Below are 15,209 nucleotides of genomic sequence, written 5' to 3' on the forward strand. Positions count from 1 at the left end.
TAGCTATTCTGTTTTTACATTTAGTAACTATGATTAAATACTTGAAAAAAGTAGATGGTATAGAGATTCCTTAAAAAACTAGGAATAAAACCACCATATGACCTAGCAATCCCATTTGTAGGCATATACCCTGGGGAAACCAAAATTGAAAAAGACACGTGTATCCCATTGTTCATTGAAGCACTATTTACAATAGCTAGACATGGAAGCAACCTAGATGTCCATCCACAGCTGAATGGATAAAGAAGCTGTGATACATAACACAATGGAATATTACTCAGCCATAAAAAGGAACACATTTGAGTCAGTTCTAATGAAGTGGATACATGGAAACTTACATTACCATATGTAAAATAGATAGCCAATGGGAATTTGCTGTATGACTCAGGAAACTCAAACAGGGGTTCTGTATCAACCTAGAGGGGTGGGATGGGGAGGAAGATGGGAGGGAGGTTCAAAAGGGAGGGAATATATGTATATCTATGACTGGTTCATGTTGAGGTTTGATAGAAAACAAAATTCTGTAAAGCAATTATCCTTCAATAAAAAATAAATTAATTTTTTTTAATGTAAAGAAAATACAAGTATTTCTTGTTGATCCATGTGTATCACCATTATAAAAGAAGCTCTTAATCAGTTGACTGGCTTTAAAAAAATAGCCACATTTGAGTAAGTGGGTTTTGTACTTAATGATGGGCAATCATTTTCTCCTAGAAGAAGGGATTCAGGTATTAAATAGTTTTCTCCAGTGGCTCAGACAGTAAAGAATCTGCCTGCAATGCAGGAGACCTGGATTCAATCCCTGGGTTGGGAAGATCCCCTGGAGAAGGGGAAAGTACCCACTCCAGTGCTCTGGCCTGGAGAATTCCATGGACTGTGTAGTCCATGGGGTTGCAAAGAGTTGGACATGACTGAGTGACTTTCACTTATGGTCAGAAAGGAATTTTGATGTTGGAAGAAAAATGACATGAAAACCAGTATCTACTGAGGTCTATAAGTGAAAAGGTCAAGTGATTGCTTTAAGAGTGGGCGCTTATCGTCCTTCATCTTCCTTCTTATCTAATCATGATTGTTAAAGATTTTAGAGATGACTTTTGGTATCTCAGTTAACCATAATGTGGAAAACTATTTATGAGTACAAATGGTTTAAGTACATAGTTATTTCTACAGTTTATTTTTAGAAACAGTAAAATGATAAATCCTCCCCTTGCAAAGACTTAAAGGAGATTATATGCCTGATTAAATTCACAAAATATACAGTTGATTTTTTCCTAACAAATGGCAGCATGCTTGTAAACATATGTTCTGCACAAGCATATTTATGCCTGTGGTAGTCTTATTAATAAAGAAAAATAAAACAATGATATTGCTTTTATAATAACAGACATATCAGACAACTCCTCAGCTAATTACTGATAAACGTTTACATCTACTGAGCATCAGTACTGTCAGCTTATTTTTAATAAATGCGCCAGTTCTTACTAAGTTCACTAACTCTGGCAATTAATAACAATAAGAAAAAATAAATATCATTCTTAAAGTCACAGTTGTACAAAGTTCCCTGGAGAAAGTAATTCAATCAAATGTTCCTACTCTGGGGAAACCGAGGAGGGTTGTCATTGACGTCAGTCAGCGTGATGTTCACCGTGGTAGTCCCAGATAATCCTCCCATCTGGCCGCCCATATCCTTGGCTTGAATCACCACTTGGTACTGCTCCCTGTTTTCTCGATCCATGTTGAGCAAGGCTGTCTTGATGATACCTGTGGGTATGAAATTCAGAAATGGAAAAGGATGTAGTAGAAATACTTTCCAAAATTATTTATTTATGCAAACCTACACAGATTGCCACCCACAATGTGCCTAACACAGTGCAGATGTCATGGGTGACCATAAAGATGACTGATTATAGATGACCTTTGTACTGAAGGAAATTAAAACCACATAGGGGAGGCAGATACATTAAAACATACGCACACACACACACTCATTCACCTATAATGCAAGAAGAATGAAAACGAATGTAAATTACATCCTTCAGTAATGCAGACGGTAAGTTGTATAACTGTTAAGTGTGATAAGATGACACAGCAAAACGTAACCTGGCATGTGGTACAGTGGTATACTACTATGCCACAGTAGAGTAAAAGACAATTAGCTCTATTATGAGGAAATTGTTAAGAAAGTCAGGTATACTTGAAAAGACTTCCCTAATGGCTAGAGGGGTAAAGAATCTGCCTGCTGATGCATAAGACGTGGGTTTGATCCCTGGATGGGTAGACCCACTGGAGGAGGAAGCAGCAACTCACTGTAGTATTCTTGCCTGGGAAATTGCAAGGATGGGGAGTCTGACGAGCTGCAGTCCATGGGGTCAAGAAGAGCTGGACATGACTGAGCATACATATGTATGTGCGTATACTTGCACTGACTCTTGAGTTTCACTTTACTGAATTGGCTGATTCCTCATTAAATATACCCACCATAATGAATGTTCTGAGGATCTTCTAAACCACAGAACTATAGTCTTGTGAAAACAGTATTGGTTCTGTCATAATAATCATCTTGTATGATCCTAGAGAATCTTTTCCCTAAAGCTGAGGTAAGCTTTAGTTCAACAGGTCCTAGCAGTGACCAACACTCTTCAGCTAGATAAAAATTATCTCTATTGTTAGGTAGTTATAAAATAATTAGCTTAAAGAACTTCTAAAATTTCATCTACTTTCTGCGTAAGTCTTAGGCTTAAATTAACCACATTCTTTCAAAAATCACTGATGAAGTCTTTATAACCTTCTCTGGTGGCACATTCCAGTGCTTAATGACTAATGAAACTGAAAATATCTTTCTTTATTTTTAACAGAATACCTCAGACAACAGGTCAATTTTATTCCTATAGTGCTGGCTCCAGTAAAAGTGAAACTGCTTTCTATTCTCCAAATAATAGTACTTCTCTATTTAAATACAGGAGATCACCTTAGCCTTTTGTCCTTTAAGTTGAATAATTCTAATTTGTCATCCTCATTGTCTTTAAACTCAACATTTTCTTTCTCCTTGGGATTCTTGCCAAGTTCATTGTACCTCTTACATTGATTTCAAACTAGATATAGTAACTTAGAAAGGTTTTGACATCCAAACAATAATGGAAGCTTGAAAATTGTGTAAAAGGAACTTGACTCAACATGATAGCAAAAATACATGTGGAATTTACTATATAGTATAAGTTCAGTTCAGTTCATTTCAGTTGCTTGGTCGTGATTGACTCTTTGTGACCCCATGGACTGCAGCACACCAGGCCACCCGTGTCCATCACCAACTCCTGGAGCTTACTCAAACTCATGTCCATTGAGTCAGTGATGCCATCCAACCATCTCATCCTCTGTCATCCCCTTCTCCTCCCACCTTCAATCTTTCCCAGCATCAAGGTCTTTTCCAATGAGTCAGTTCTTCACATCAAGGGGCCAAAGTAGTGGAGTTTCAGCTTCAGCATCAGTCCTTCCAATGAATATTCAGGGCTGATTTCCTTTAGGATTGACTGGTTGGATCTCCTTGCAGACCAAGGGACTCTCAAGAGTCTTCTCCAACACCACAGTTCAAAAGCATCAATTCTTCAGCGCTCAGCTTTTGTTATAGTCCAACTCTCACATCCATACATGACTACTGGAAAAACCATAGCTTTGACTAGATGGACCTTTGTTGGTAAAATAATGTCTCTGCTTTTTAATGTGCTGTCTAAGTTGGTCATAGCTTTTCTTCCAAGGAGCAAGCGTCTTTTAATTTCATGGCTGCAGTCACCGTCTGCAGTGATTCTGGAGCCCAAGGAAATAAAGTCTGTCACTGTTTCTATTATTTTCCCATCTATTTGCTATGAAGTGACAGGACCGGATGCCATGATCTTAGTTTTCTGAATGTTGAGTTTTAAGCCAATGTTACCATAAAGTACAAGTGGTATATATTAAAACACAATTCATCATAGATAGTATGCTACTTTGTGGAGAAAGTGCAGAAAACTGAGATGTGGAAAAAAAGAGTTAAGGCAATCCATTTTTTTTAAGGGTAGTATCAGTTAAGATAAGCTAGACAATGTGCCAACCAACAAAGTAAAATCTCAGTGGCTTAACAAAACTAAAGTGCTCTGGGTAGGCCAGAAAGAAAATCTGCTCATGATAACCTTTAGACATTCAGGCTGAAGACTCACTTGATACTGGTTTCCATCCATGATCACTGTGGCAAGTGGGAGGGAAAATGGTGGATTATGCACCAGGTCTAAAAGTTTTGCTTGGAAATGACTCATGACTACCACATTTTATTGCCCCAAATAAATCTCATGGCTACATCTAGCTTTCCAGTAAGGTAGAGAGATGCAATCCTACTAAGTAACTAGAAAAAGAGGAATCAGAATATGTGCAAACAACCATCTTGGCTATCAAAAGGGGTTGGCCTTTTAGTTTTATCTCAAACTGGAGGAAATAATAAGGTAATGTGTAATTTTTCCAAATCTCCCTTGTATAAACACAGTATATGAAAGATCCATTGTCAGATTTCTTGATTAAAATGATCTGGATGTCATGTTTACAAATATGTCACTGGTGCTTGGAGATGAATCTAAGAAAATTCAATCACACTGATTATTTTTATTAAAAATTGCTAGCTCAGCTGAGCATGTCAATTAAAATTACATATCTTAAAAAGAAGATGTAACAGGAATTCTAACCTGTTTCTGATTCAACTGAAAAATAAGGCTGCCCCTGTAGGATGCTATAGACAACTTTAGCACTGTTCCCGTAGGTTGGATCATCAGCATCAGTTGCAGTGACTTGGACAACAAATGTGCCTGTAATGAAAGAAACATGAATTGAAAATAAATTAAGGGTTCATTATGGATCCTCGATACCCACACATTAGGAAAAAGCACAATCATATGTCTATACAAAATTATCATGGCAAGGGAGTGCAGAACCACAGTAGGATGCTAGGCTAAAAAACCTTGGATTTCTTATTCTGAAGGAATGAGAGCAACATTCATAAATATTGAAAGGATTAAATTGGGCTTCCCAGGTGACTCAGTGGTAAAGAATCCGCCTGCAATTCAGGGGACATAGGTTCGATATCTGGGTTGGGATCATTCCTCAGAGAAGGAAATGGCAACCCACTCCAGTATTCTTGCCTAGGAAATCCCATGGACAGAGAAGACTGGCAGGCTACAGTTCATGGGGCTGCAAAAGAATTGGATATGGTCACTCAGCTGGTAAAGAATCTGCTTGCAATGCAGGAGACCTGGGTTTGATCCCTGGGTTGAGACAATCCCCTGGAGAAGGGAATGGCTACCCATCTGCTGTATTCTTGCCTGGAGAATTCCCATGAACAGAAGAGCCTGGTGGGCTACAGTCCATGAGGTCGCAAAGAGTCAGACATGACTGAGCGACATTCGCTTCCCATTAGTGACTAAAAACAACAAGGATTAACTTAAAGGGGAGCATGGGAATGATCATGACTTTGGATGGAACTGATTCCAATCCATCTCCGAGGGTGAAATTTGATTGGGTTTTTGCTACAGTGATTCCTTCAAGTTGTCTAGGCCTAAATCTATTGGCATCTTGTACTACTTTCTCTACAAGGATTAATTTAGGTATTGTTTAGTTGGAGGGCCATTTGTGATTTTGCTGAAAATTTGTTGCATCATAGGTGCTTTTGCTCCCTGAATGTAACGTGCTGATGTGGAGCCTGAAAATGCAGCAGCTATTTTGTGATCTTGGCAATGCCAGTCCGAGGACAAAGCTGAATAGGACAAAACTACAGAGAAATAGCTAGAATCCAAATCAAACTATGTTCAAAGTCCACTTTGCTTTTAGACTTAATGTGACCAATAAATACTTTCATTGTTTAAAGTAATTTGAACGAAGTTTTCTGTTACTTATAAATAAAAGCATCCTAGGTGATAAATCTATCTGATAGAATCTAAGAGGTTGAAAGACCTTCTCTTGAACGTTAAGAGAAGTATTTTTGGATTAAGTAAAGAATTAATTGGAATAGTGGAGAATACACATCTGGAATTTATAATCCCCAAAGATGATTATAATTAAATGTATAAAGAAAGCTATGTTGTTTCAGATTGGCATTCTTATTTTAGAGACCAACCTTCAAAGTACCCCTGCTGCTGCTGCTAAGTTGCTTCAGTCATGTCCGACTCTGTGAGACCCATAGACAGCAGCCCTAATCCCCATGAAATTCCATGCAAATTTTTATGTGTATGCCTAAATGGATATGACACAGTGGAGAAATGCCACAGATTTTATCTGATTCTGAAAAGGGTCTGTGACTTCCTAAAAAGGTAAGACCCTCTGAGTAACATCATTTTGCGGATGATTTTTGGTATTCACATTAGACAGAGTAAACATACTGATAGAATTCTCCTGTCCATGAGCAGGGTAGGGAAGTCACAGTTAGGGAATACTGGAATTTTCACCCTACTTTTATAATATCCAACCAATTCTATTTATTGAACTAATACACTATACGGTCTTAGGGTGGCATACTCTTGGATGTTGATGCATGAGATAGAGCATCCATCTTTATAATTTAGCAAGGAATGAGGGGAGAATGAAAGCATAAGATTTTAGAGTGAGAATTAATAGTAGAAGTCAACAAACACCTATGTTCTTACTTGACATCAATGCACAACTTGATTGCTTTTAGAGTATGATTATCTGGATATTTTGACTGCCTATTAGTTGCTGATGTGGTACTTGGGGCTGTGCACTTGTTTTTCCCTTTCATTCTTATGGTAAGGATTTAGGAGTTGATGTTTATTATTTCTTTTTTATAAATATAAAACTGGAGGGTCAGAGACATCAAGTCGTTTATTTGCCTAAGGCTACATGGTTGCTTATTAGTAGTGATAGTTTCACACTCCGGTCCATTTGATACCAAAGTCCATTTATACCACCTTGTTTGCTGTCCCACTACCTTTATGTGATTCCTTTAGGATGCCTTTATTATCACAATAATGCCATGTTAATTTATGATAATGATGAATATCAACATAACTGCGCCTCTGTGCAAATTGGAGAAAGCCTGCTTTTCCTCAAGACCTGTTATTGCCAGCTACCACCCAAATATTTATAAAACATATTTTACTCTATAATGGCTTCAGAAGCAAATGGTGCCCCTTATATCGTACAGCCACACTTTTCACATCTGGTTATAGCTGCTCTGCATGGTGCTGATGACCAGACAGTCTTTCATTAATTCTTTTTGCCTTTTACCACCCAGAGGAAAAATATTTTTTTCCGAACAAATCTTCTGTTTAAAAGAATTCTAATCCTCCACTTTGGTGATGATTTGTGATTTTTCTAACAAAACAAAGTGACTTCAAGTAATGAGATGAGCCACTTCTTCATGAGAAACATTTGGATGTTTTATAATCATTTCTGTAGATTAGCTATTGTTCAAGTCTTGGAACTGTGAACTGAAATATCCTTGATATCTGACTCACAGAATGATGGAAATGTTTTTATTATGTAATCTAGCCCTTTTGAACTTGACACCGAGTGAAACTTAAAATAACCCTTTACACAAGTAGTTGAAAATTTGTCACTGTCTCTCCTGAAGTGTTTTAATGTGGTTAACAATGATGTCAGTAGGATTTTTTTCTTAATTTAAGAAAAATTCACGTTTTTCCCAATCTAAGCAAACTAAATGCACACATTAAAATTGATAGTAGAATTTTGCACAGAGTATTAACTTACCATATTAATGTCATGAAAGTCTCAATTTTCACCACTTAATAAAGAATATATCCCATAGACACCATCTGTGTATTATTGATGGATTTTTAAAAAAAGTTTTCTTTGAGTCTCTTTCTCAAATATAATCACTCTTCAGTCTGAACTGTAAACTCGGGGCTTTTGTTTTCCACTGGGGAGATCCTTACCTAATGCCCAATTCTACTATGAGCTAAGAGAAATAGAGAGGATATCAAGCAATAAAGTGGGCGTTTAGAGTGAGAGAGGAAACAGATGAAATGATCTCTCCTTCTCCCTGCCCTTCTCACTCTGCCACTTTTCATTCCCTAATCACTAGAGGAAATGTTGTTTTCTTAAAAATAATAAGACTAATCTTAGGAGACACTAGTCCACTTATAAAAAGGACCTAAATGGATTGTTTGAAACACAGTGCATCTAGAATGTAGCATCCAAGTTCATTCAGTTCAGCAAATTTCACTCATAGGATTCCTGATTCAGTTGATGTACTAGAGGAAACAATTGAATCACATCTCACTTACCGACATCAGACATTTCAGGAACAGTGGCCGTGTAAACCTCCTTGGTGAATATTGGTTCATTGTCATTGATGTCATGGATCTTGATGATGAATTCAGACTCGGGCTCCACAGGTCTCCCTGTTTTTCTGTTTATAGCCTGAGCTCGAAGTATGTAAACAGGTTTTTCTTCCCTGTCCAGCCTCTTTGTGGCCTGTATGTCCCCTGTGTTTTCATTGATAATGAAGAGATCTCCTGCTCCATCTCCTGAAAGGATATATTTAAGTGATCCATCTCCTCTATCCTGGTCTGAATGTAACTAGTGTAGAAAAAAAAAATTAAAGAAAGTAAAAGTCAAGCATGTGATCCTAAACCGTTTGTCTTTATGATGCAATGCTATGTTAATTTTCATCTAAGTCTTTCTAAGGGTTGCAGATTTTTTTTCTTTTACTGTTTACTGAAATCCTCAATAGTAAATGCCACTTTTTTAATGAGCATGTTTCCTTATAATCACAGAAATTTCCAGAACTGGAACTCGTGTAAAATTTAGTAATGTTCATTTTGAAGAATCAAAAACTACAGGCCAGAACAATAGAAAAATGCCCAAGGACGCATCTTAGCCTGGCTGGAGCAGAACAATTTTCACTATTTCTCTATTTTCACTACAGCTTTCAGATTCTATTAATACAGCCACCGCCTCACTTTTATGTACACATACTCACTATAGAAGCAATACACTGTTAAGAAAAAGATTTTGGATTTTTTAATCAGAGAGTACATTCTGCATCTACACGTTGCTATCTTGGTGAATTTAAGGAAGCTAGTAAATTTTTTTAAATTTTAATATGATGGAGATTATAGTCAATTTTCTAGGAATTGTGAAATTTATTTATTTATGAAATTCAACTCAAAGTGTTTGAAAAAAAAAAAAATCTTAAGTGCTGCCAGGGACAATGCCTTGAATCCCCACCAGCTAGGTAATTTATACGGTCACTTGGAATAATAATATTTAACACATATTTTAGTTTAATATGGGAAAGGACCTTCTAAAACTTAGCCTAAAATTGAATAATCTGCCTTATGAAGTAGTTGGTTCTCTGCCCCTGAAGGCAATCAAGCAGAGGCTCTGATAAGATAAACAGCCAGTGAAATGGGTCTGGGTAAAGGGTTGAGCTAATGAACATAAAGACACAACTGAAGTGAAGAGGATGATCTTAACTTGAAAATGTAGCCCATGTTACTTATTCTGAATTTCATTTCCACTGTGTTGACTTCCCTGCTGTTTCTTTAGTTCCCTTTTTCCCACCTCAGCAAGACTTTGGGCACTGTCTCACAGGTCTTCTGATAATCTAAGGCTCTTCACAAATTTTTTCAAAAAGTGCTTTTTATCAGGAACTTTTTTCAGACTTCAGTTGTAAGTATACATACAGAAAGGTTAGCGTTCATAGGAAGGCTGCTAATCTTGAAACCTGTGAGGACACTGTGAGGTCCTCTTGGGTATAAAAGCCCTTCTGTGTTTCCTCTTTCTTGTTTGTAGAAAAAGGCTTTAGTCTCCTGGGCCTTGCCTGAGTTCCAAAGAGCAGACTCAAGCAGTTACTAATTAGGGAAGTGAGGGAATGCACAAACAAAGGAAAAGCAAATCATTCAGTGATAAGACAGTCCTAGTTATACACAGTCCTAAGAGATATACATAACAATCTGACAAATATTTTGAGTTCTGCAGGAACTAAGCCCCCCACACAAGGTGGAGGATGGTATTTTACATGCTACCACAAGCATGTAGACCCCAGATTGTTTGAAACCAGAAGGTTGATAATTATGATTCCTGAAACATTACCCTGTTACCTTACCATCAACCAGTCAGAAGAAGGTCTGTAAGCAGCAGTTTTCACGCCAAATGTTGCCTTTAAAAACCCTTTCCTGAAAGCTATCAGGGAATCTGGGTCTTTTGAGCATGAGCTGCCCATTCTCCTTGCTTGGTGCCTACATTATATGCTGTACTTTCCTTTGTTACAACCTGGCGTCAGTAGATTGGCTTTGCTGTTTAGCAGTTGAGCAGACCCAAATTCTGTTTGGTAACAATCTCTACCTTATTTCAACTCTGTGTAAGTGGAGCATCAGCTATGTTACAATAGTAATGGCAACACCAGCAACAGGCAAACCAACTCTGTGTTCTCTTGATTAACACTGCATGGAATATTCAGAGCAACTTGTACAAACATATTTGAAAATAGAATCTTCGGGCCAAAGGGGGACTTAAAAACATGTAATCCGGACTTTATATAACTATGTCCCATGGAATATAATTTATACAAAATGCTGAGAAAAAAATGTTCCGTGGCCCAATAATTTTGGGAAATACTTCATATTCTGCCTCTTTCTTGGAGTCTCCCACTGCCCATTAACTTAAGAAAGGCTATGAGTACCTACAGTTTTTGACCTGGTTTTCCTGAACTTTCTTTGCTTATGAATCCTTTTTGGGTGTGATCCATGCTGATGTTCCCCAAAACAGTTTTCCAAGAAACTCATTTTGGGAAACATGAGCTAACTGAATGTATCATTGCAGAGTCAAGAAACTGAGGCTCTAGAGTACATGCTGCTGCTGCTGCTGCTGCTGCTGCTGCTGCTGCTGCTGCTGCTGCTGCTAAGTCGCTTTAGTCGTGTCTGACTCCGTGCGACTCCATAGACGGCAGCCCACCAGGCTACCCCGTCCCTGGGATTCTCCAGGCAAGAACACTGGAGTGGGTTGCCATTTCCTTCTCCAATGCATGAAAGTGAAAAATGAAAGTGAAGTTGCTTAGTCGTGTCCGACTCTTAGCGACCCCATGGACTGTAGCCCACCAGGCTCCTCTGTGCATGGGATTTTTCAGGCAAGGGTACTGGAGTAGGGTGCCATTGCCTTCTCCATCTAGAGTACATAGAGTTTCCCAAATCACAGATCGTGTGAGAGTCAGATTAGACTTTGAGTGCAAGAAGAGACTTATAGATTATTCTGTGCAACCACCTCATTTTGAGAGATAAACTGTGCCCAACACCACACAGCTATTGCTAGTTAACAGCAGAGTTTGAGGAAGAGAATATTATTCATGCAATTAGTAGCCTTGAAAGCAATTTGACAGAAATAATGCAAGATAAATGGGAACAGGGAGGAAATTGCTAAGAAGTGAGACAAACGCAATAAGAAATGTAAAACAAGTGCATACCATGATTTGAGTAATGTGATATGCTAAGAAAATGTTGAAACCCTGATTACACAGAAAGAGCCACTGGGGAAAGTTTTAACTCTCCATTGTCAAATTCTAATGACTGAAGAGAGCTCTTAAAAAGCTATTTCATTAACTCACGAGTAACTAAAGCAATGTCACTGCCCGTTGGATCTGGCTGCGGGGCAGCCATGGCCAGCAGCCTGGTGCAGTGCAGGGAGCACATCAGGAGAACCACGTGTGGCTCTTGCTCATCCTCTCACTCACCAAGTGTGAGATCATAGGAGAGTCAACTTACCTCCCAGCACCAGGATCCTTACCAGAAAATGAAGATAATGGGGCTACAGGACAAGGCTGTCATGGAGCACTCTGTAGAGACTATATGCAAAGACTATGTTTATTTCTACATAAACATGGGATAAAAGCATGTGCTTTATAAAGTGTCTTCCAAATTTAAGACACCGTTACTATGATTAGCTCTTAGTTCATAATAAACAGGTTTTTGCTTTTATTTTGACTTTGAGAACTTTTTTTGAGGACTTTGAAAACCCCATTTAACAAACACACGGTATCGCTGAGGTAAAATCTGTTATCAAAAGCCAGTATTCTTCTACCAGGTGGCAACTGTTATCTTTCCATGTGATTTATTATATTCTGCATTCCACTAGATTTTAGACTCCCCTCGACTGGTTCTTTCATCACTTTCAATACGTAATCGCTGCACACTTAGTAGGTGAATACCATATCTGGTCACAAGATTTATTCAGGTAAAAGTAACCAGAAACTTATTTTTAGCTGTCAGGAGACACCATGTTGATGACTTATAGAACAAACACTGGACAATATGAAAGGGCAGTGGAGATGCCAACTAAGAGTGTGAACAGGGATTGCTCGGCAGATTGCACTTCTGATTTATCAATATTTGAAAACTAGTCGGAAAATGCATCTCTTCACAAAGACATTCTATGATAATAAAACAATTTAACCTCACCCCCCTTCCAGCACAGTGTCTGCATCGGATGAAGTGCACAGAATAGAAACTTCTGGAAGCCTTAGTGTGCTCTTTCTCTACTCAGGTCCCCCTCTGCTGAACCCCTCCTGGGACCAGTTCTTTTTTTTCTCTTCTTGGGGAGAAGAGGAAACATAAGACATCAGTGCAAGTGAAAATGGTGGTGACAAGCAGACATTAGGGGTTTATTGAGCTCTTAGAATTTAATTGGATTTTTTTCTTTTGTGATGTCATTCATCATGGCCACTGTAAAAGGCAGAAGTTAAACAACAACAAATAAAAGGTTGTAGGCTGCCTGAGGCATGTTTTTTTACTAATTTCAGTTTAATGTGGCTGTCCCATTAAGTTTAATCATCTGGTTCACTTTTAATGATTCACCATCAAGTAAAAATTATCCACTTTCCTCAGAAAGTCACATTTCGTCTGGGGCTCTCTGGACTTCTTACTATTGTACCTGGAGGATTTTGTTTCAGGAGGAGCTCTTGGTCTTTGCTTGTTTTTCTGTTGACTTATCATCATCATTATTTTTAAAATAATAAAGTTAAAAATTTTATTTATTTATTTAACTTTCTGTTTGCCCTGGGTCTTCACTGCTGGTTTGCTAGTTGCAGTGAGTGGGGGCTGCCTTCGAGTTGCGGTGCACAAGCTTCTCATTGCAGAGGCTTCTCTTGTGGAGCACGGGCCCTGGGTGTTCAGACTTCAGTAGTTGTGGCAACAGGGCTTCGTTGCCTTGCAACATGAGGAATCTTTCTTGATCAGGGATCAAACCGATGTCCCCTACATTGGCAGGTGGATTCTTAACCACCAGACCACCAGGGAAGCTCTGTCATTATTTTTTTAAGTGTAGTACCTTAACAAGTAAATGCAGGAATTTGGTGTTACAGATATGACTCCATGACAGGCATCACCAAAGCAGTGCCAATATCTTTTTACCTGTTATGTGTACCACCTCCCAGCTTGATTTTGACTCCAATTCAAAGGTGAGACACTAATTGTACAGATTTTTAGTGGTTTATGGAGCTAGTTAATGCTGCTCCCTTCCCCTCATTACCTATGTGTCTCTGAGTCACTTGTCTAAGTCAATAACTAAACTGAATTTTCTAAGCATCATTGAGACAAGAAAGCAGAGTTTAAACAGAAGCATACCTACATGACACATCTGAAAGTACCTTAACAGGGGAAGGAATTATGTGATTTTTTTTTCTAAAATAAAAAACTGGGTTATGACTAATACACTCATAGAAAGTAATGCGGCCCTTTAAGAGATGGAATGAGTGCTAAGCTGAGATGTACAAGAATCAGAGAACAGCCATGGTTAAAAGATGTTTGATTGGGACTGAAGTGTAGAAACTGGGTTTGCAGCAGAGAGACCACCTTTGTGCCAAACAGACTGAATAATATTTTAAATTGGGAGAATAAATTTACAAATCAAGTTAGGACAAATTGAAGCTTAACTGAATTCAATATATGTATGTATACACATACATATCTTGACATAATGCACATATACATAATGCTAATAATTACACTTGATGTTGTAAAAAGCTTGTGTGAAGAGCTTGTTAGACAGAGTTTACATCTGGAAGTAATTTCTCAGAGTCCATGATAGGGATTAGGAGTGGATTCTGTTTTAGAGATCATAGGATTAGATAGGTAAAAAATCTTTTAATAAAATTTTATATTATCAACATATTTTAATAATGCTATATTTGGATGTTAGTGGTTAGTATGAGTTAACTAATTTATATCTGATGTGTTTTTTTACAAGTTAAAATGCTGATGGCAGAATATTGGGTGGCCAAAATTTCATTTGTGTTTTTCTATAAGATGTTAAGAATGAACTTTTTGCCCACCCAATATTATTGTGGTGGGCTGTTGGAACTAGTTAGCCATGCAAAATCTCAGACCTCATCTACCACCAGAATCAGAAACTCAAAGGGTGTCGCTCAGCAGTCTGTGTTTCAAGAAGCCCTCCAGTAATTCTGATGAGTGCTCAAGTTTGAGCACTAGTACTAATGTTCAAAGCACGCATGATCTTGGGCAAAGGAAAGCAATGGGTATACGTCACGCTATGTGGTAGTTGTATAACTTTGGGGAACTTAGTTAATTTCTCCAGGTCTTTTTCTCATCTACATAAGAATAATACTGATACTTAGTTTACAGGTAGGTTGCTCTGAAAATTGATAAAACAATATATGTAAAACGGTTAACAGAAGACCAAGCTCAGAGATATGCTTCAATAAATTATTCTTACATCATTTAGTTGTTCAGGCTAAGTCATGTCTGACCCTTTTGCGACCCCATGAACTGCAGCATGCCAGGTTTCCCTGTCCTTCACTATTTCCCAGAGTTTGCTCAGATTCATGTCCATTGAGTCACTGATGCTATTCAACCATCTTATCCTCTGTTGTCCTCTTTTCCTTCTGTCCTCTTACATCATAAATATGAAGTATTCAACAGGTAGATTTTGAAGGTAAAAAGGCTTGTGTCTGAATTCTGACTTTCCTACTGATGAACTAAATTAATTAGATTACTGTAGTAGTCATGCTGTTCATCTTTAAGACAAAACTCAAAAATAAATAAATAAAAAAAGAATGGTTTGGAGAGGTGATTAAGTCAGTTGGGAAGTACTGAGTGTAAGTTGTCCAAGATACTTGCCTGGGAATTAGCTGTATCCATAACTCTGGATCTCAAGAAAATGTCTGCTCTGGGGTTATATAGCGATTTGGACATTAATGGCATATA

At 38.0% G+C, this 15,209-nt stretch overlaps 1 protein-coding gene across 1 annotated transcript in view; it reads right to left on the bottom strand.

Annotated features, from left to right (window-relative positions):
• CDH6 (cadherin 6) overlaps positions 1-15,209 on the bottom strand; it is a 150,729-nt gene that overhangs the window by 27,313 nt on the left and 108,207 nt on the right. The window contains exons 3-5 of the mRNA XM_018065738.1: positions 8,277-8,571; positions 4,707-4,826; positions 1,594-1,761 (exon numbers count right to left, since the gene is read on the bottom strand). Of these exons, the coding sequence (XP_017921227.1) occupies positions 1,594-1,761; positions 4,707-4,826; positions 8,277-8,571 (583 nt within the window). The remainder of the gene's footprint in view (positions 1-1,593; positions 1,762-4,706; positions 4,827-8,276; positions 8,572-15,209) is intronic.

Source organism: Capra hircus, chromosome 20 (genome assembly GCF_001704415.2).
Source record: "Capra hircus breed San Clemente chromosome 20, ASM170441v1, whole genome shotgun sequence".
Taxonomy (NCBI): domain Eukaryota; kingdom Metazoa; phylum Chordata; class Mammalia; order Artiodactyla; family Bovidae; genus Capra; species Capra hircus.